The sequence below is a fragment of the Amblyraja radiata genome, chromosome 13, assembly GCF_010909765.2.
Source record: "Amblyraja radiata isolate CabotCenter1 chromosome 13, sAmbRad1.1.pri, whole genome shotgun sequence".
NCBI lineage: Eukaryota > Metazoa > Chordata > Chondrichthyes > Rajiformes > Rajidae > Amblyraja > Amblyraja radiata.
The window spans coordinates 40491518-40512277 of NC_045968.1; the positions used below are offsets into that span (position 1 = coordinate 40491518).

The window sequence follows — 20760 nt, forward strand, 5'->3', positions numbered from 1 at the left end:
CCAACATGTCGCCTGCAGCACCAGAGGACGAAACACCCTTGACCACTGCTACACGACATCAAGGATGCCTATCGCTCTCCCTCGCCCTCACTATGGGAAATCCAACCATTCAGCAGTGCTGCTTCTTCCTGTATACAGGCAGCAACTGAACAGCGCACCCCCAGAGGTGAGGACTGCACTGAGCTAGTCTGGGGAGGCAGAGGAACAACTACAGGACTGCTTGGAGTCTGTAGACTGGGCAATGTTCAAGGACTCGGCAACGGACCATAATGAATACGTCACAGCCGCTACAGACTTCATAAGGAAACGTGTGGAAGACTGCGTTCCTACCAAAACCTTCCGAGTGTTTCCTAACCAGAAGTCTTGGATGAACCAGGAGATCCGCATTCTTCTGAAGACCAGATCCCGTGCATTCAGGTCTGGTGACGCTGAGATCTATAAGGTCCAGATACGACCTTGACAAGGCCATCAAAAAGGCCAAAAGGCTCTAAGCTGGAGGATGAGACGGATGTTCAGCAACTGTGGCAGGGTGTGAATGCCATCACCTCCTACAAGGCGAAAACAGGAGGCGGCTTGAACGACAGCAAAGCATCACTCCCTGACGAGCTCAATGCGTTCAACACACACTTTGATAGGGAGAACACTGATGTGCCTTCCCGAGCCCACATTCGCCCTGATGGTATTACAGTCACAGTGGCCAACGTCAGAAGATCCTTCAGGGGGGTGAACCCTCGGAAAGCGGCTGGACCTGATAGTATACCCGGTCGAGTTCTCAAAACCTGTGCAGACCAACTGGCTGGGGTTTTTGCAGACATTTTCAACCTCTCACTACTGAGGTCTGAGTTTCCCACCTGCTTTAAGTGGGCGTCAATAATACTGGTGCCCAAGAAGAGTAAGGTGACATGCCTCAATGACTATCGACCAATGGCACTAACGTCTCAAGACAAGAGTCAAGTCAAGAGAGTTTATTGTCATGTGTCCCAGATAGGACAAATAAATTCTTGCTTGCTGCAGCACAACAGAATATTGTAGGCATAAATACAGAACAGATCAGTGTGTCTATATACCATAGACTATATATATATACACATAAATAAACAGAAGGCTCAAATCCTTCAATGTGTGTAATGATATGCTGCACATGTTTTACAACACGGTGGTTGCAAGTGTTATTTTCTACGCTGTTGTCTGCTGGGGCAACAGCATTAGTGCAAAAAACAACAAGAAGCTGGTCAAACGAGCTAGCTCAGTGCTGGAGGGGAGAATAGACTCTGGGATGGATGTGCTTGAGAGGCGTATGAGGCACAAGGTGCAGGTCATCCTGAAAAACCCCGGGCATCCCCTCCATGTAATTCTGGAGAGTCAAAAGAGCACTCGGAACAACAACCGGCTCCTCTCTCTGCCCTGTAGAACGGAGCGGTTCAGGAGATCCTTCACCCCTGCAGCCATTAGATTTTATAATTAACTGTTAATTATTGGTCTTTTTAAGTATTTATTGCTCTCAGGTAGTGTCCACATTGTATTCTATGTATTTTCTGTCTGCGTTCGTTTTGAATCTGTGGGTTTGTTGGTTGGGGGCTTCTGGACATCTGAATTTCCCTGAGGGGATCAATAAAGTATTTATTATTATTATTATTAGATAAAGTGCAATAGGCTGTTATAGTTCAGAGTTTGATTGAAGTTGTGTTTAATAGTTTGATGGCTGTGGGGAAGCAGCTGTTCCTGAACCTGGATGTTGCAGATTTCAGGCTGTGGTGATGAAGTACATTGAGAGGTTGGTTACGGTGGATATCAACTCCTATCTCAACAAGAACCTCGACCCATTGCAGTTTGCCTGCCGTCACAACAGGTCAACGGAGGATGCGATCTCACTGGCTCTCCACTCCGCACTGGACCACTTGGGCAATAAAAACACTTGCGTCAGGCTGTTGTTTATAGACTACAGCTCGGCGTTCAATACCATCATCCCCTCCGAGCTGGTTACACGAGGTGTGGTGTTGCGGAGCTCCCGTCCAAACACAAAAACGAGTGTGTTTATCATCTTTTTGGGAATTCGGAGGAGGTCAGCGGAACATTTAAACATTCTTGAGTATCGCTGGGACGTTCCAGAGACTTGTTTTAAAGTTTCTGCGTGTTTTGGGACTGCGAGCAGTATTATCAGCTAACTGCGTAGCTCCCACAACTGTGGCTGGCAACTTGCCAGGAAACTGTGGCGCACCAAAAGGGGGAGAAAACCTTTCTGGACTTTTGCACCTGTGTCCGGAGCAACCTCCCCCCCCCCCTTACTGCCTCGTCGGTGCTGACCGGGCTGGTCTGGCTTCGTGCGGTGTGGGAGGTTTTCTACACCTGCACCGTATCAACCTCCTTCTGCAGCCTTGGAACTTGGAGCTTATGAAGCCTTCTTTTTCTCGGCTAGACCGGCGGAGATACTATAGGAGGCTTCCAACAACAAAGACTGCAAGCAAATCCCTTTCGTTGCTGCAGGAGCAGCAAAGGCCGTCTGGGATTGTCTGCAAAGGTCAGCAGTTCGCCAGGGAACGCAGGAGAGCCGAGACAGACGGGCAAAGAGGGATCGGGGCCATCCTGGAGCTATGCAAAGGCGGATGCTTCAGCTGCTCCTATTGGGGCCTGGTTCTCCATGAGGAACCTGCCTTTTGAGCATGGGATAAGGTGCTACTTGCCCCCCCTGGCGGACCGTGGCGGCCAAGCCCGCAGGTGTCCTGTACCTGGGCAGGATGTTTGGGAAGGCCGTGTTCTTCCTAGAGTCTGTTGAGGGGGTGAACGCAACCACGAGTAAAGGGATCTCAGTGGGGGGGACATTCCTGCAGGTCTCCTGTCCAACGTCCCGCCCTGCAGGACAAATGAGGCCCTCCACCCCCACCTTCACACCCTGGGGAAGGTACTCACGGACATCACCCCGATATCCCAGGGGTTCCGCGGGAAAGAGCTGCGGCACGTTCTTTCCCTCCGGCGCCAGCTGACGATGCTGCTGTTGACGGGCGCTTCTGTGTCCAGCAGGATGGATGTGAATTCACCATCTTTTGGACATCAGAGTGCCTAAGGTGCCAAGCCTGTAAGGAAGTGGGACATATTCGGAGAAATTGCCCCAAATCCCGGGCGGAGGTCTCAGCCTCCGGTGCCGCTAAACCTCCCTCCCCCCTCTTGTAGTGAGTCAGGGAACCCTGTGGTTGCACAGAGGGGAGGGGGAGGGTCAAAAGAATGGGGGCAAAGAAAAAAAGCTGGTTACTAAGCTCACGGAACTGGGTCTCTGTGCATCCCTCTGCAATTGGATCCTTGACTTCCTCATCCACAGACCAGTCTGTTCGAATTGGCAGAAAAACGTCTTCCTCATTAACAATCAATACGTGAGCACCTCAAGGCTGCGTGCTCAGCCTCCTGCTTTACTCACTCTATATTCATGACTGTGTAGCCGGACGTAGTGCGAACTCCATCTTCAAGTTCGCCGACGACACCACCGTTGTTGGACGAATTACAGATGGTGATGAGTCAGAGTATAGAAGTGAGATCGATTGATTGACCAAATGGTGCCAACACAACAACCTGGCTCTCAATATCAGTAAAACCATGATTGTGGACTTTGGAAGAGGAAAGATGAGGACCCACAATCCTGTTTATATCAATGGGACGATGTTGGAGAGAGTCAAAAACATCAAATTCCTGGGCAGGCATATTTCCGAAGATCTTTCCTGGACCCTGCGCACTGATGCAATCACAAATAAAGCACATCAGCGCCTCTACTTCCTGAGAAGATTAAGGAGAGTTGTGATGTCAAAGAGGATTCTCTTGAACTTCTACAGGTGCACAGTAGAGAGCATGCTGACTGGTTGCATCGTGGCCTGGTTCGGCAACTTGAGCGTCCAGGTGCTGAAAAGACTGCAAAAAGTTGTGACCACTGCCCAGTCCATCACCGGCTCTGACCTCCCCACCATCGAAGGGATTTATCGGAGTCGATGCCTCAAAAAGGCAGCCAACATCATCAAAGACCCACACCATCCTGGCCACACACGATTTCACCACTGCCATCGGGAAGAAGGTACAGGAGCCTGAAAACTGTAGCGTCCAGGTTCAGGAACAGCTTCTTCCCTTCAACCATCAGGCTATTAAACACGACAACCTCAAATAAGCTCTGAACTATAATAGCCTATTATTATTATTATTATTATTGCATTGTTTGTTTTTTTGCGTGTGCGTGTGTGCGTGCGTGTGCATGTGCTATATACACACTGAACTTTTTTTCTCTCTCGTTTATCATATTGTATACAGTGCACTATGTTTACATATTCTGTTGTGCTGCAGCAAGTAAGACTGTCGTTGCTCTATCTGGGACACATGACAATAAAACACTCTTGACTCGAAATGCTGGTGGAGTAACCAAGCGGGTCACGCAGCATCTCCAGAGGAAATTAATAGGTGATGTTTCAGGTCGGGTCCCTTCGTCAGACGGAAGGACAACTTGAGTCAGAAGAAGGTTCTAGACCCGAGACGTCAGCTATTCCTCTTCTCCAGAGATGCTGCTGACTCATTGAGTTACCCTAGCACTTTGTGTTTATATTTAGTATGAACTAGCATCTGCAGGTCCTTCCTCCAAAAGATTTTACGAGAATTATATTGCAAAAAGGAATAACATCATTAATTTCTGGATTGCTTCACGTTCATTCATTTCCCTTATCAATCCATCTTGTGACATTTTAAAAATGGCAGTGCATAAAATGGCGGGAATTTCACACACGGTACAAGAGAGTCAAAGCCAGGGGTAAAGATACTTTTATTGGAAAACATTTTCAAACCATAAGCTTATTTGGTGGTTAAAGTGCGACGTTACACTTCAGGATTGATGGTCAGTAGTATAATCACAGCACAAATGTCATAAAAGGTTGGGGTAGTCTTCGGTTCCTTGTTAAATTTGTAGGGTACACTGTGTACTGTGTATGCACAGAAAGCTCACCTCTAGGTTTCTTTATATCATTAAGACTCAAAAGATACAATTGGTTTTGTCGTTTGAACAATGGGACACAGTACTTCCACGGAAAAGCTGATGGGGAAGGGATATAATTAAATTCCTTCATGCAACAGGGCAGCTAATTCAAACAGTAAAATACTGGCGGAACTGTCAAATCCTGTGTCTATAAGAGTGCAGAAGTTTATCATTAAGTGTGTCTTACTAAGTCAAGCAAACAGCAGTATTGTTCAGGAGGAATATTTCAGCAGGAGGCAGTGTTGTGATGCGCTGAGGATTTAGACATTGGGAGGTGATTTGCTTCAGGAATTTAAAACTTGATCTTCTCGGGGCTTTTGTCACATTCTCGCTACAATTCCGCAGCCTGCAAGTGACCAAACCAGAGCAAGACAACCCATCTCAAACCATGTTACTAACAGGCCAAGTACAAACCAACCATGCACTGGACTCCAGCCTAGACGCTGAAGACCTTCTCAATTCAGTTCTTGCTGGTCAGACACAGCCGGTGGTGTTCATTCGAGCAGTTTAATTCAAGTACGTATCCAGCTTCTTCTGGATGTTCTGGAAAGAATCCACTCCCATGAAATCAGCTTGGCCCTGTTCCCAATTTCTCCGCCGCTCTTCCGAGGAGATCATTGGGGCAGTTGGGACAGGCGGACTGACAGAAAGTTGGGAGACGGCTTCGCTCAACTTCTCCTCCTGCAGGATTACAGGGAGATATTAAGTACACAATGTCAACCTTGCAGAGACTTTGGAAAAATTGTGACTGCGTTAAATGGTTAACCAAGCCCCCCTGCACAAATCTTGCATCGTACAACAGCGGGAAGCATTGAGTAATTTATGCTTAAACGATATCCGATCAACAAAGTAGCTTTGTACTGATAGTTATCAAGATGTAAACAAAACCACAAAAATAATCATCCATGCACACAATAATCCTTTAACAAAAAGCAGATAGCCTTCAGTAATCAAGGTAGCAAGAACTTGCCCAGAGAGAGAGAGAGAGAGAACAAAAGCAAAATACATTTAACTTAGATAACTTAATCAAAATTCAATGAGAATCGATAAGAGGGGCAGGGACCTTTGAAGATGAGCATACCTTCCTACAGAATGGCAAGCCACAAGTGAAAGCCAGTGAATACACCAGACATGACTGCTGAAAGGTTGCCAGACATATTTGTAAAAGAGAAAGAGAGTCAATGTGGGAAGTTCACATCAGTTTTACTGCAAACAAACAATGGCTCCACATCACAACCCGGTTCCACATGGACCGCGCCTCAAGACTATTAACACCAACATGCAGGTGAGGTTTGGGAGTCAATGCACGATGGGGGTCCTGAACATTGATGGGACCTCAAAGGGTGGAAGGATTGGAGTTAGATTGTTGCCTCTCACTCAGGTCTGAGCTGGGGTGGGGAGGGAAGTTTTGAAACCCAATTTTGCCACCAGGTGGCAGATTTGTTTGGAAAATTTTGGGGGGTAGGAGTTCTGAAGAATCTTTTCACCAGAGATTGGTTGCAATCTAGAACTCATTACCTGGAGCAACTATAACATGTAAGAAGCATCGAGCCCAGCATTTGAAGTCACTAAGACTCAGCAGGCTCAGGGTGTCTGCTGGCAAATGGGGTTCGTATAGATTGGTTGGCATGGACATGGTGGACTGAAGGGCCTGTTTCTGTGCTGTGTGGCCCTCTGACACTTGGGAGGCATGGAGAGATGCGAGGCTGGTGAGGGGTGGCTGATGGATGAGCGGAGGTCGAAGTCTACAAATCATCTTAACAGCTTGCTTCATTACACAAGCTGCTTGGACAAGTGAGTTAGAGTGAGCCATGTTCCAATTTGTGTTGCCGTTCATTCGCATCTTACAATGCAAACCGGAGATCAAGAAGCAGGCAGAAACCGAACAGGAGATTATGTTTCATGTTCAACTAGATGAGAACTGGGTTCCAAACCATTAATTATACAATTCAGACCACCTAACGACTAAGAATTTATTCCCGATCTCCCAATCTACCTTGTTGCAGCCCTTGCACTCTTTCCTTTATCTGCACTTTCTCTGTAACTGGACACTACATTATGCATGGTTGATTATTTTCACATGTGGATGTTCTATCTGGATAATAGGCAAAACAAAGTTTGTCACCACTCTACACATGACACCAATAAACCAGTACTAGTAATAATTAGTAAAACTAATCGTTAACTGCTCACTCACCATTTAACTAATACTCGTGTATTGATGTTTATTCATTCAACTAAGCTTTTATAAATGTGCATTCACTTAAATTTACTGCAACACCTTAAATGAAGTGTTGCTACTTCCAAAATCAAGGAAAAGCTACAACTCACACTGTTAGAGACACAAGGAACTGCAAGTGCTGGAATCTTAAGCAAAACACAAAATGTTGGAGTAACACAACGTGTCAGGTAGCATCTGTGGAGCAAATGGATAGATGACGTTTCGGGTAATGACTCTTCTTCTGACTGATTGTAATAAGGGGGAGAAAGCTGTGAGCTCTGAAGAGTCTGAAGAAGGGTCCCGAGCTGAAATGCCATTTATCCATTTCCTCCACAGATGCTGCCCGACCAGCTGAGTTACTCCAGCACTGTTTAACTCGCACTGTTACACAGGGTTAAATCTTTTTATCTGCTTTCCCACATGTTTGTTGATCTCCGGATTGTTCAATGAGCCATTACTTTGCCAGCGTGCCGAGATCCAGAGTTATATCTGGAACTTACCTCCTGTTTGACAGGACTGATGCTCTTTGAGATACCATGTTCCATAAGCATCGGCAGAATAGATGTGGAGTAGATGTCCCACCACATGCTGACGAATTCCGAGTGAACAACTGGAGCAGAGTCGTGAACGGTTCTCGTCACACATTTTGTCTTCGTGTCATAAGAGCAGTTCCACGGTTTGATGTTACCAAGGAAGTGGACCACTTTGGCATCTGCACCATATCTGTGCACATTTAGACAAGGCATTAATCATATTTACTTCATTTTAAAAGTTCACGTTATAGAAACATAGAAACATAGAAATTAGGTGCAGGAGTAGGCCATTCGGCCCTTCGAGCCTGCACCGCCATTCAATATGATCATGGCTGATCATCCAACTCAGTATCCCGTACCTGCCTTCTCTCCATACCCTCTGATCCCTTTAGCCACAAGGGCCACATCTAACTCCCTCTTAAATATAGCCAATTAACTGGCCTCGACTACCCTCTGTGGCAGGGAGTTCCAGAGATTCACCACTCTCTGTGTGAAAAAAGTTCTTCTCATCTCGGTTTTAAAGGATTTCCCCCTTATCCTTAAGCTGTGACCCCTTATGGACTTATGAAATTGAACAATTCTTCAGGGATAAATCTTGCAGTAATTCAAAGACTTTTCCTGCAAGACGTTAGTGGTGGCATAGCAGTAGAGTTGCTGCCTCACATTGCCAGTGACCCAGGTTCGATCTGACCGGGTGCTGTCTGCATAGAGTCAGCATGTTCTCTCTGTGACTAAGTGGATATTCTCCGAGTGCTCCGGTTTCCTCCCACATTCCAAAGACTTGCAAAGGTTTGTAGGTTAATTGGCTTCTGTAAATTGTCCCTAGTGTGTAGGATAGAACTAGTGTATGGATGATCGCTGGTAAGCGTGGACTCAGTGGGCCAAATGGCCAGTTTCCACACTATCTCAAATACTAAAACTAGGAGAATGTTACCATTTAATACAGTAAGTATATCAGGAAGATTGTTTGTGTCCTCCTCAGTGAAGGCGGATCCAAAGTAGCTCTTCAACTCATCTGCCATTTCCTTGTTCCCCATAATAAATTCACCTTTTTCAGTCTTCAAGGGTCTAACTTTGGTCTCAACTATTTTTTTCCTCTTCACATACATAAAGAAGCTTTTACTATCCTCCTTTATATTCTTGGCTAGCTTTCCTTTGTACTTCATCTTTTCTCCCCGTATTGCCTTTTTAGTTATCTTCTGTTGCTCTTTAAACATTACCCTTAATGTGTTCTTCATTAAACACAGCGAGTGGTAGATGCCTGGAACGCAATGCCTGGGGAAGTGGTGGAAAGAGATATGATAGTAATACTCGAGAGGCATTTGGACAGTCACAAGGACGGCAGGGTACAGAGGGACACGGATGTTGTGCAGACAGTTTAAATTGGCATTGTGGCCAGCACAGAAAAGGTGGGCCGAAGGGCCTGTTCCTGCACTGTACTGTTCTACATTCCCTCCCCTGGAGATCCAGGGGCAGGGTAATGTTCCATCAGGCAGGGCTGAGAAAGCCAAAGGGAGGCTTTTGTTCACATTTATCCAGGGAAGACTTCATTCATGGTTTGGGCTTTAAATAACCCTGCTATTCTTAATCATGTTCTCTCAGCAGATAACCAGCAGCTGTTGCCTTCAACCTCAACCCTGGATCACACTGGCAAGGAATGGAAATTTCACTTTGGCTCCGAGCTGTGCCAAAATGTACAAGACCTTAAACCTATACTTCACGAGTCACTGAATGTCCTCCCATTACAGGTGTGTGCATGCCTTTCGTCAATACATTCATGCCTGATATACGTACATCACTGCAAAGTGCATTCTCTACTCTATCGCCCATTGTGTCTGAAATCACGGTGGGGGGGGGGGGGGGGGGGGAGGAGGGGATATGGCCCTCCCATGTTTTGAGAGGTGGGGACAATCCCCCCCACGGTTTGTAATCCGGATTTTGAAATTCGGTGACAAATCTAGGAATATCTCCGATTTCCACGAGACAATGGGGGTGTCACTGTTAAGCACTTGTTATATGTCTCTATTAACATTGTATTAACATGATGTGTCACCAATTGTGTTTTGACCTTCAAGTATTACTGAAGGTACTCACGAAGAATTTCTTAAAGCTGTCTGATGTGGGTACAATTACCATTTGACCTAATTGGATGTATTGGTGGATGGGAAAGATTTAACGGGTATCGGATTTAAGCAAGTCAGGTCATTAAGGGCTCCGGTCGAACGGGTTTCCTGGCTGGCTTGCAGGTAAGTCCTTCATTCACGGTCACTCACGTTATTTAGTATTTTCTTCCCATCTCGCTCTCTCTCCACCTCCCCCCTCCAAGGTTCTTCTGTTTGCCTTTATTTGCTTCAGTTTTATTTGTTTAAGTTTTATTTATCACATTGTAGCTTTTGAAAGATTCAAGCGGGTATCAGACGCTTTCTAAGAGATGAATGGGCCCGTCCGCCTTTTATTGTCCGGCGCGGCTTAAAATCAAACTGCTGCGTCGAGACGATCGAGGCTCCCGATATTGAAGCCCCGCCGGCCGATTATAAGCCGCGCGGAGCGATGAAAGGCCCCGCGAACGGGCCGATTCAAGCACTACGATTCGGGGCAGACGAAATTGCTGTTGCTGGAGTTCGGAGTCGGTCACCAATGAGATAATCTCCCGATGTTACCATCCACAGGGGCCACGGCAGAAGCCTCCGAAGCTGTGTGTGTGTGTGTGTGTGCGCGCGTGTGCACGTGTGTGTGTGTGTGTGCGCGCATCCCCATATTTTTATAGTGATTTCCGCCCTGGTCTGAACTGTGGGGGCAGGTTAATAGTGACACCGTTGGGCATCGAGTTGGATGCAGATTAGACCAAGGCTGACATGTGTCTTCTCCTGAAGTGCATGGGTGAACCAGATGTTGCTACAATCTGGTAGTTCTATGGTTGTTATTAAATGAGATTACCATTATTTTTAAAAATTGCAGATTTATGAATCATATGAATTTAGTTCAGTTTAGTTTAAAGTTATAACGTGGGAACAGGCCCTTCATCCACTTAGTTCTAGGTTATCCCAGTTTTGTATCTGCACATTGGGGACAATTTACAGAAACTAATTAACCTACAAACCTGCACGTCTTTGGAATGGGGAGAATGTATAAACTCCTTACAGATAGTACCCATAGTCAGGGTCAAACCTGGGTGTCCGGTGGTGTAAGGCAGGAACTCTACCACTGTGCTGCCCATTTAAATCTCCAAGCTGTCATAGTGGGACTTGAACTCGCATCTTTGGATCAGAACCTTATGCTACTACTCATGTAAATTAACCACTGCACCACTGAAGATCCTTCCACCCACTTCATGCTCAATTACTCCCTATTTTTCACACCTATTCCTTAGGAAGGCCAAACTATTATTCTCATCCTTGGAAAAAAAACTGCATTGTCAAAACCCTTTCACACAATTGTATTGCAAGATTAATTTTTGTCTCATTGACAATGAGTACTTCGTTTAAAACCTTGTTTGTGTCTCACATAAGTTCTCCATCCTGATTCTCAAACCCTGCCTGACTTGAACTAGTTGGACCATTTACACATGCTCTTAAAACATAGAGCATAGAACAGTGCAGCACAGGAATGGACCCTTTGGCCTACAACGTTTGTGCCGAACACGATGCCAAGTTAAACTGATCCCATCCTCCTGCACATGATCTATATCCCTCTATTTTCTGCATGTCCATGTGCCTATCTAAAAGCCTCTTGAATGGCACTATCGTATCTGCCTCCACCATCATCCCTGGCAAGGTGTTGCCCCACTCATCTCCATTAAAAACGTTCCCCCTCCCACCCTCCAGCGTTGGACATTTCCACTCTGGGTAAAAGATTCTGACTGTCCATCCTCTCATTATTTTATATACAAATACTCTGGTGATGAACCTGTATTAGGTTTAAATTTATGATTGTCACATGTACCAAGGTACAGTGAAAAGCTTTGTTCTGCATGCTATTCGATCAAATCAGAACACTATACATAAATATAATCATCCAAACTTAAGTACAATAGGTAGAGTGAAGGGCAAGATACAGAGCGCAGGACAGAGATCTCACCGTTACAGAGCAATTGGTCTTGTTGGAGTCAAGGGAGTTTAATTGTCACGTGTATCGAAAATAGAATACAATTCTTACTTGAAGAAACAAAGAACTGCTGGTTTACCAAGGAAAGGCACGAAATGCTGGCTGGAGTAACTCAGGCAGCATCCCTGAAGGACCCTTCTTCAGACCATGTTCTCCAGGGATGCTGCTTGACCCGCTAAGTTGCTTCAAATTCTTACATGCACTAGCATAACAGGTCAGTAAACATAGTATTTATTGATAACATAACAAACAAACAAAATAAAACATACATTGATAGCCCCAATATTAGTGCTAATAGGGCGGAAGTCCTGAGTGCAACCAAGACAGTTTGTAGATTAGATCGTGTTTGTAGTGCTCAAGAGCCTGATGGTTGCTGGGAAGATGCTGTTCCTGAATCTGGAGGTTCATGTTCATAAGATCTAGGAGCAGAATTAGGCCATTCAGCCCATCAAGTCTGCTCCGCCATTCAATCATGGCTGATCTATCTTTTCCTCCTAACCACATTCTCCTGCCTTCTCCCCATAACCCGACACCCATACTAATCAAGAATCTCTCGATCCATGCCGTAAAACTATCCATTGACTCTGCCTCCACAGCAGTCCGTGGTAATGAATTCCACAGATTCACCACCCTTACGGGTGATCAGGTCACGATTTTCAGACTCCTGTATCTTCTTCCCGATGGCAGGACTGAAGCGAGAGCGTGGCCAGGGTTGTATGGGTCCATGATGATGGTGGCTGCCATTTTGGAGTGTGATGGCCATGAATTGGGAAGGGAGGTAGATGAATTGATGAGTAATCAAGTGGGTAAAATAGACAATGGGATTAGTGTAGATGCCTACTGGTCTGCATGGACACGGAAAGCTGAAGAGACTGTTCCTGTTCTGCATTACTGAAATTTCCTGTAGTCAATAGAAACTGCTGCATTAGAGCCATCTTCCTTACATGGGGCCCATGCCAACTTTGAATTAGGCTCAGAAATACTATGAACCGGCAATTAAAAGAACTGCCTGCTTTTGTTAATGGGTATGTTCTTACACTGGCCAAATACCAGATACATTTTAACAGTACATTTTTGAGCAGTGTTTCTCCTCCAGCCACGATGTCAGAGGAAGATGGAACACTAATGAGTCTCAACTCAGAGAACAAGCTGAAATTCGGAACCCTTTGGGACCGGCCTAAGTTGATGTAATGGTAGATACTGTAACCCGCACTGCACCTTACCAGGAACCTGTATAAATCACAGGAGATACCCCGCTCAATCTTCATCCCAGCTACAACACTGCAAAACGCAGGCCAACATTTAATCTTGGCACTGAGGTGGAGCTGCACTGTTAGCGGCGCAGTCTATCATTTGAGACGCTAAGCCAAGACCCAGCTTGCTCTCTCGGACAGATATTAATGATTCCAAGACACAATTCTGAAGAGGGTCTTGGCTAAAACTTATCCCTCAACCATGGCAGAGAAATCATATCCTTGGACTTTCAAAAGGGCTTCGATAACATAACCCATGACAATGCAAATTTTCGAATTGGTTCCATAGGAGGTGCTGCCTCAAAAAGGCAGCCCTTATCAACGACCCACTGCACCCTGACCCACACTCATTTCATTCCTACTATCAGGAAAGTGGTATAGGAGTCTAGAAACCATGAGTACCAGGTTCAAGAACAGCTTCTACCCAACAGCCAGCAGCTCTTGAACACTGCACAACACTAAACCTCAACTATGACCTTCTATGGACTGGTCTTGGGACTAAGGACTTTGGGATTTTTTTTGTACTCGCATTGGGGTTATAAATTTATTGACATTTTTTGCTTCTTATATATCTACGCAAATTATGTCTACAGGTCTGAAATTCGGAACCCTTTGGGACCGGCCTAAGTTAATGTAATGGAAGATACCGTAACCCGCACTGCACCTTATTGCACTGAGTGAAATCCAGGTTAGCCGGGAAGTGGTGTTAGGTAAATTGAATGGATTAAAGGCCGATAAATCCCCAGGGCCAGATAGGCTGCATCCCAGAGTACTTAAGGAAGTAGCCCCAGAAATAGTGGATGCATTAGTGATAATTTTTCAAAACTCTTTAGATTCTGGAGTAGTTCCTGAGGATTGGAGGGAAGCTAATGTAACCCCACTTTTAAAAAAAAGGAGCGAGAGAGAAAACTGGAAATTACAGACCAGTTAGTCTAACGTCGGTAGTGGGGAAACTGCTAGAATCAGTTATTAAAGATGGGGTAGCAGCACATTTGGAAAGTGGTGAAATCATTGGACAAAGTCAGCATGGATTTATGAAAGGCAAATCATGTCTGACGAAGCTTATAGAATTGTTTGAGGATGTAACTAGTAGAGTGGATAAGGGAGAACCAGTGGATGTGTTATATCTGTACTTTCAGAAGGCTTTCGACAAGGTCCCACATTAGAGATTAGTATGCAAACTTAAAGCACATGGTATTGGGGGTTCAGTATTGATGTGGATAGAGAACTGGCTGGCAAACAGGAAGCAAAGAGTAGGAGTAAACGGGTCCTTTTCACAATGGCAGGCAGTGACTAGTGGGGTACCGCAAGGCTCAGTGCTGGGACCCCAGCTATTTACAATATATATTAATGATTTGGACCAGGGAATTGAATGCAACATCTCCAAGTGCGGATGACACGAAGCTGGGGGGCAGTGTTAACTGTGTGGAGGATGCTAGGAGGCTGCAAGGTGACTTGGATAGGCTGGATGAGTGGGCAAATGCATGGTAGATGCAGTATAATGTGGATAAATGTGAGGTTATCCACTTTGGTGGCAAAAACAGGAAAGTAGACTATTATCTGAATGGTGGCCGATTAGGAAAAGGGGAGATGCAACGAGACCTGGGTGTCATGGTACACCAGTCATTAAAAATAGGCATGCAGGTGCAGCAGGCAGTGAAGAAGGCGAATGGTATGTTAGCATTCATAGCAAAAGGATTTGAGTATAGGAGCAGGGAGGTTCTACTGCAGTTGTACAGGGTCTTGGTGAGACCACACCTGGAGTATTGCGTACAGTTTTGGTCTCCTAATCTGAAGAAAGACATTCTTGCCATAGAGGGAGTACAGAGAAGGTTCACCGGACTGATTCCTGGGATGTCAGGACTTTCATATGAAGAAAGACTGGATAGACTCGGTTTGTACTCGCTAGAATTTAGAAGATTGAGGGGGGATCTTATAGAAACTTACAAAATTCTTAAGGGGTTGGACAGGCTAGATGCAGGAAGATTGTTCCCGATGTTGGGGAAGTCCAGAACAAGGGGTCACAGTTTAAGGATAAGGGGGAGTTCTTTTAGGACCGAGATGAGGAAAACATTTTTCACACAGAGAGTGGTGAATCTCTGGAATTCTCTGCCACAGAAGGTAGTTGAGGCCAGTTCATTGGCAATATTTAAGAGCGAGTTAGATGTGGCCCTTGTGGCTAAAGGGATCAGGGGGTATGGAGAGAAGGCAGGTACAGGATACTGAGTTGGATGATCAGCCATGATCATATTGAATGGCGGTGCAAGCTCAAAGGGCCGAATGGCCTACTCCTACACCTATTTTCTATGTTTCTATGCTATGCTGCTGAAAGTAAGAATTTCATCGTTTTGTTTGTCCATACACATGACAACTAAATACTTTCACTATTAAAAAGCACAAAGCAAAAGGAATGTGTAAAGTGTTACATTATTAAGTAGGAAAACAGTGGTGTTTCTGAAGGTTTATTGCAAGGACCATGAATGACACTCATGCTATATCAAGGATTTGGACAGTAATGGGTGACTGTTACAAACTTTACAGATTATTTCAAAATGGAGGCAATAAACTGCATCCCTACAAAAACCTTCCGAGTGTTTCCCAATCAGAAACCTTGGATGAACTTTGAGATCCGCACTCTCCTGAAGTCCAGACACAGGGCATTCACCTCCGATGATACAGTGGCCTACATGAAGACCAGATACGACCTTGGTAAGGCCATCAGAAAGGCCAAAAGGGACTTCTGCTCCAAACTGGAGGACGAGACAGATGTTCGGCAGCTGTGGCAGGGTCTGAATGCAATCACCTCCTACAAGGCAAAACCAGGAGGCAGCTCGAATGCCGGTGTAACATCACTCCCTGACGAGCTCAATGCATTTTACGCACGCTTTGACAGGGAGAATACTGATGTGCCTTCCCGATCCCCCATTCGCTGCGATGGCATTTCAGTCTCAGTCACAGAGGCCGATGTCAGGAAATCCTTCAGAGGGGTGAACCCCCGAAAAGCACCTGGTCCTGATGGTATACCCGGCCGTGTTCTAAAAACCTGTGCGGACCAACTGGCGGGAGTTTTTACGGACATTTTCAATCTCTCACTTCTGAGGTCTGAGGTCCCCACCTGCTTTAAAAGGGCATCAATTATACCGGTGCCCAAGAAGAGTAAGGTGACATGCCTCAATGACTATCGACCAGTGGCACTAACGCCGGTGGTGATGAAGTGCTTTGAGAGGTTGATCATGGAGCAAATCAACTCCTACATCGACAAAAACCTGGACCCACTGCAGTTCGCGTACCGCCACAACAGATCAACGGTGGATGCGATCTCGCTGGCCCTCCACTCCGCACTGGACCACTTGGACAACAAAAACTCATATGTCAGGCTGTTATTCATTGATTACAGCTCGGCATTTAACACAATCATCCCCTCCAAACTGGTTACCAAACTCGCAGAACTGGGTCTCTGCGCATCCCTCTGCAACTGGATCCTCGACTTCCTCGTCCACAGACCACAGTCTGTTCGTATTGGTGGAAATGTGTCAGCCTCAATAACAATCAGCACGGGAGCACCTCAAGGCTGCGTGCTCAGCCCCCTGCTGTACTCACTCTATACCCATGACTGCGTAGCGAACCACAGTGCGAACTCCATCATCAAGTTCGCTGACGACACCACTATTGTGGGGCGTATCACTGATGGGGATGAGTCAGAGTACAGAAGAGAGATCGAGCAACTGTCCATATGGTGCCAGCGCAATAACCTGGCCCTCAACACCAGCAAAACCAAGGAACTGATTGTGGACTTTGGAAGGAGTAGGAGGGGGACCCACAGCCCCATTTATATCAACGGGTCGATGGTTGAAAGGGTCAAGAGCTTCAAATTCCTGGGCGTGCACATCTCTGAAGATCTTTCCTGGTCCGAGAACACTAATGCAATCATCAAAAAAGCACATCAGCGCCTCTACTTCCTGAGAAGATTACGGAGAGTCGGATTGTCAAGGAAGACTCTCTCTAACTTCTACAGGTGCACAGTCGAGAGCATGCTGACCGGTTGCATCGTGGCTTGGTTCGGCAATTTGAGCGCCCTGGAAAGGAAAAGACTACAAAAAGTAGTAAACACTGCCCAGTCCATCATCGGCTCTGACCTTCCTTCCATCGAGGGGATCTATCGCAGTCGCTGCCTCAAAAAGGCTGGCAGTATCATGAAAGACCCACACCATCCTGGCCACACACTCATCTCCCTGCTACCTTCAGGTAGAAGGTACAGGAGCCTGAAGACTGCAACAACCAGGTTCAGGAATAGTTACTTCCCCTCAGCCATCAGGCTATTAAACCTGGCTCGGACAAAACTCTGATTATTACCAACCACTTTCTGTTATTTGCACTATCAGTTTATTTATTCATGTGTGTAGATATTTATATCATGGTATATGGACATATTTATCTGTTTTGTAGTAAATGCCTACTATTTTCTGTGTGCTTAAGCAAAGCAAGAATTTCATTGTCCTATACAGGGACACATGACAATAAACTAACTTGAACTTGAACTTGAAATGGAGTTAAGAGTCTGTAAACTGTAATGTCCAGGTTCAGGAACAGCTTCTTCCCAATGACCAGACTATTGAACACAACAAACTTCAACTAAACTCCAAACTAGCTGGGTTGCACTAGGGACTTTGGGCTCCGTTTAGCTTTTGAATTATATTGAGATTTTATTAATTGAACTTCCTTTCCGTTTGTTTATTGTACGTATTATCTATTGAGTCACATGTTTACAACCTGTTGAGCTGCTGCGAGTAAGAATTGAATTGTTCTGTTTCAGGACATATCACAATTAAACACTCTTGACTAATAAGGCAGCAATAAAGAGAAAAATGTCATCCAACAGGACTCAAGTTAGTTGTGTATGTGGAGACCGCAACAGTTCATACTTCAGATCAGGGTGGCATGGTGGCGCAGCGGTAGAGTTGCTGCCTTACAGCGCCGGAGACCCAGGTTCGATCCTGACTACGGGCGCCCTCTGTACAGAGTTTGTACATTCTCCCCATGACCGCGTGGGTTTTCTCTGAGATATTCGGTTTCCTCCCACACTCAAAAGATGTACAGGTTTGCAGGTAAATTGGCTTGGTAAATGTAAAAAAATTGTCCCTAATGTGTGTAGGATAGTGCTAATGTCCAGGGATCACTGGTCGGTGGGGACCCGGTGGGCCGAAGGACCTGTTTCCACGCTGTATCTCCAAACTAAACTAAAGAACAACAACTTTTCAAAGATCCCAGGCCTGAAATGTTAAATCTACTTCCCTCCAATTTCCTGCTGTGTCCAAAAAGGAAATGAAGGTTCTTCAGTCTGAAAATGATAAGAATGTGGAACTTGCTAACAGAAAGTAATCGAGCCAAGTACCTCACATGATTTCACCAGAGAAAGGAAATTGGCCAAAGCTTGAGAGAAAAATAGAAAACAGGGAAAACCCAAAATGCAAGAGTTGATGACGCAGCCCAGTCCATCGTGCAAACCAGCCTCCTCCCCTAATCATGGATTTCACCTACACTCTACACACTCAGGATGTAGCCAACATCTCTCCTCTGTGCGCCACCTGGACTCACACCCATTTCTCCCCTCACCCTCCATTCTCTTCTCCAGCTCCACAATTTACACCTCTTCAATTCTTTTGTCTCGCACTTTCTGCCTTGTCATTTCTGGCCTTAGTCCACCCATCTGCCTATCAAAAAAGATCTACCGGATGCCAAACATTTTAATTTACTTTCCCATACTGACCTTTCTGTCCTGGGCCTCCTCCACTGTCAGAGTGAGGCCACACTCAAATTAGGGGAACAGCACCTCATATTTTGCTTAAGCAGCCTACAGTCCAGCGAGTTGATTTCTCCAATTTCATGTAACCTTGCATTCCCTCTCTCCCCCCCCCTCCCTTGTCATCCTACTAATTCCACCATTCACATCCTTGTATTCTTTTGTTATCACCTCTTCTCTAGCCAACAATGGGCCATGATGGTCTCCACCCTTCCTTGGTCATTTGTTGCTGGCCCCGACTTCCATTGACCTTTTCTTACCTCCAGATCCCTCCCCTCTACTTTCAGCCTGAAGAAAGGTCCCGACCCGAAACATCATCAATCCTTTTTCTCCAGAGATGCTGTCTGACCCGCTGAGTTACTCCAGCACTTTGTGTCTATCCTCATTCCATTCAAAGTATTGATTGGCGATAGAGGCTTGAGTCACCCAGGAGATGTGAAAGGCATTATATAAATAAAACACTTAAAACAAAATCATTATCTCAAGCTAGATAATGAACTGCGATAAGATTATTTTGTAGCATGAGCTAGCAGCCAGAGGTTTGCGCCCATTGTAAAATATGGATGGAACATAGAACAGTACAGCAGAGGAACAGGCCCTTCAGCCCTCAACGCCTGTGCTAAACATGATGACAAGTTAAACTGATCTCATCTGCCTGCACATATCCCTCTTCCACGTGACTATCTAAAAACATCTGAAACACCACTGCAATATCTGTCTCCACCTCCACCCCTCCACCCCTCCACCCCCATCACTGGCAATGTTCCAGGCCCATGTAAATAAAACTTGACCCACATATCTCCACTAAACTTTCCCCCTCTCATCTTATAACTATGCCCTCTAGTGTTGAACATTTCCACCATGGGGAAATGATTCTATCTATGTCTCTCATAATCCAAGTCTACCCACCCTCTCCCTGTCGCTAAAACCCTCTAATCCAGGCATCATTCTGGTAAACCTGCTCTGCACCCTCTCCAAAGCCCCCACATCCTTCCCGTAATGGGGCGACCAGAACTGCATGCAATACTCCAAATACAGCCCAACCAAAGTCCTATAGAGCAGCATGGTGACACCCCTGGCTCGTATATTCAATGCCACTAGCAACGAAGGCAAGCATACCATACGCCTTCTTAACCATCATAGAAGTCTAGAACATTTTGAAGAGAGCATTCTGCTAGTACTTACTGTTTGAATGCAGGAAGGTAGGAATAAATGGCGACACTGCTCAGATTGTAAATGAAGGGAAGGTGCTTATTGATGTCCGCTGTTGGCCAGCTACTGAAGAAGCTGTTCAGTAAACCCTGGTCCCCACCTAGATCAAAGGAAAATAAACTTCAAAATGGAAAATTTCGAAAGAGAGGTGGGATAAACACTTGCTATATGTGCATAAATGCTCGATCAATGTAAGACATATTCTAATCCAATTTAAAACTTTACATGGACTATATTACTCAAAAACTAAAATAAGTAAACTTTTTCCAAATGTAACACCCATCTGTGATAAATGTCTATCCCAAGAAGCAACTATAGCACATACTTTTGTTTTTTGTATAAAAATCCAAAAATTTTGGAATGAAGTCTTTGATATTTTTACAAAATTATTTAAAATAAAACTGAAACCGAACGCAGAATTGATTATTTTTGGAACAATGGAAGCCAGCCTTGAGCTGACTTTATTCCAAACGAGCTTATTTAATTACGGTTTAATAACGGGAAAAAAACTCATACTTAAATTCTGGAAAAACGCCCCAACACCAACGATAAATATGTGGATTTCAAATATGTCCAAAATGTTACACCTGGAAGACATGAGATTCCTTCTAGCAGGCAAACCAGACCATTTCCAATAGATT

At 45.3% G+C, this 20760-nt stretch overlaps 1 protein-coding gene across 2 annotated transcripts in view; it reads right to left on the minus strand.

Annotated features, from left to right (window-relative positions):
- Positions 1-4769: 4769 nt before the first annotated feature.
- The window catches only part of gyg1 (glycogenin 1), a 66865-nt gene continuing 50874 nt past the window's right edge, over positions 4770-20760 (minus strand). For both annotated transcript variants that reach the window (XM_033031878.1, XM_033031877.1), the window contains exons 5-7: positions 20093-20219; positions 7718-7940; positions 4770-5677 (exon numbers count right to left, since the gene is read on the minus strand). In XM_033031878.1, coding sequence (XP_032887769.1) covers positions 5504-5677; positions 7718-7940; positions 20093-20219 — 524 coding nt within the window. In that variant the 3' untranslated portion in view covers positions 4770-5503. The remainder of the gene's footprint in view (positions 5678-7717; positions 7941-20092; positions 20220-20760) is intronic.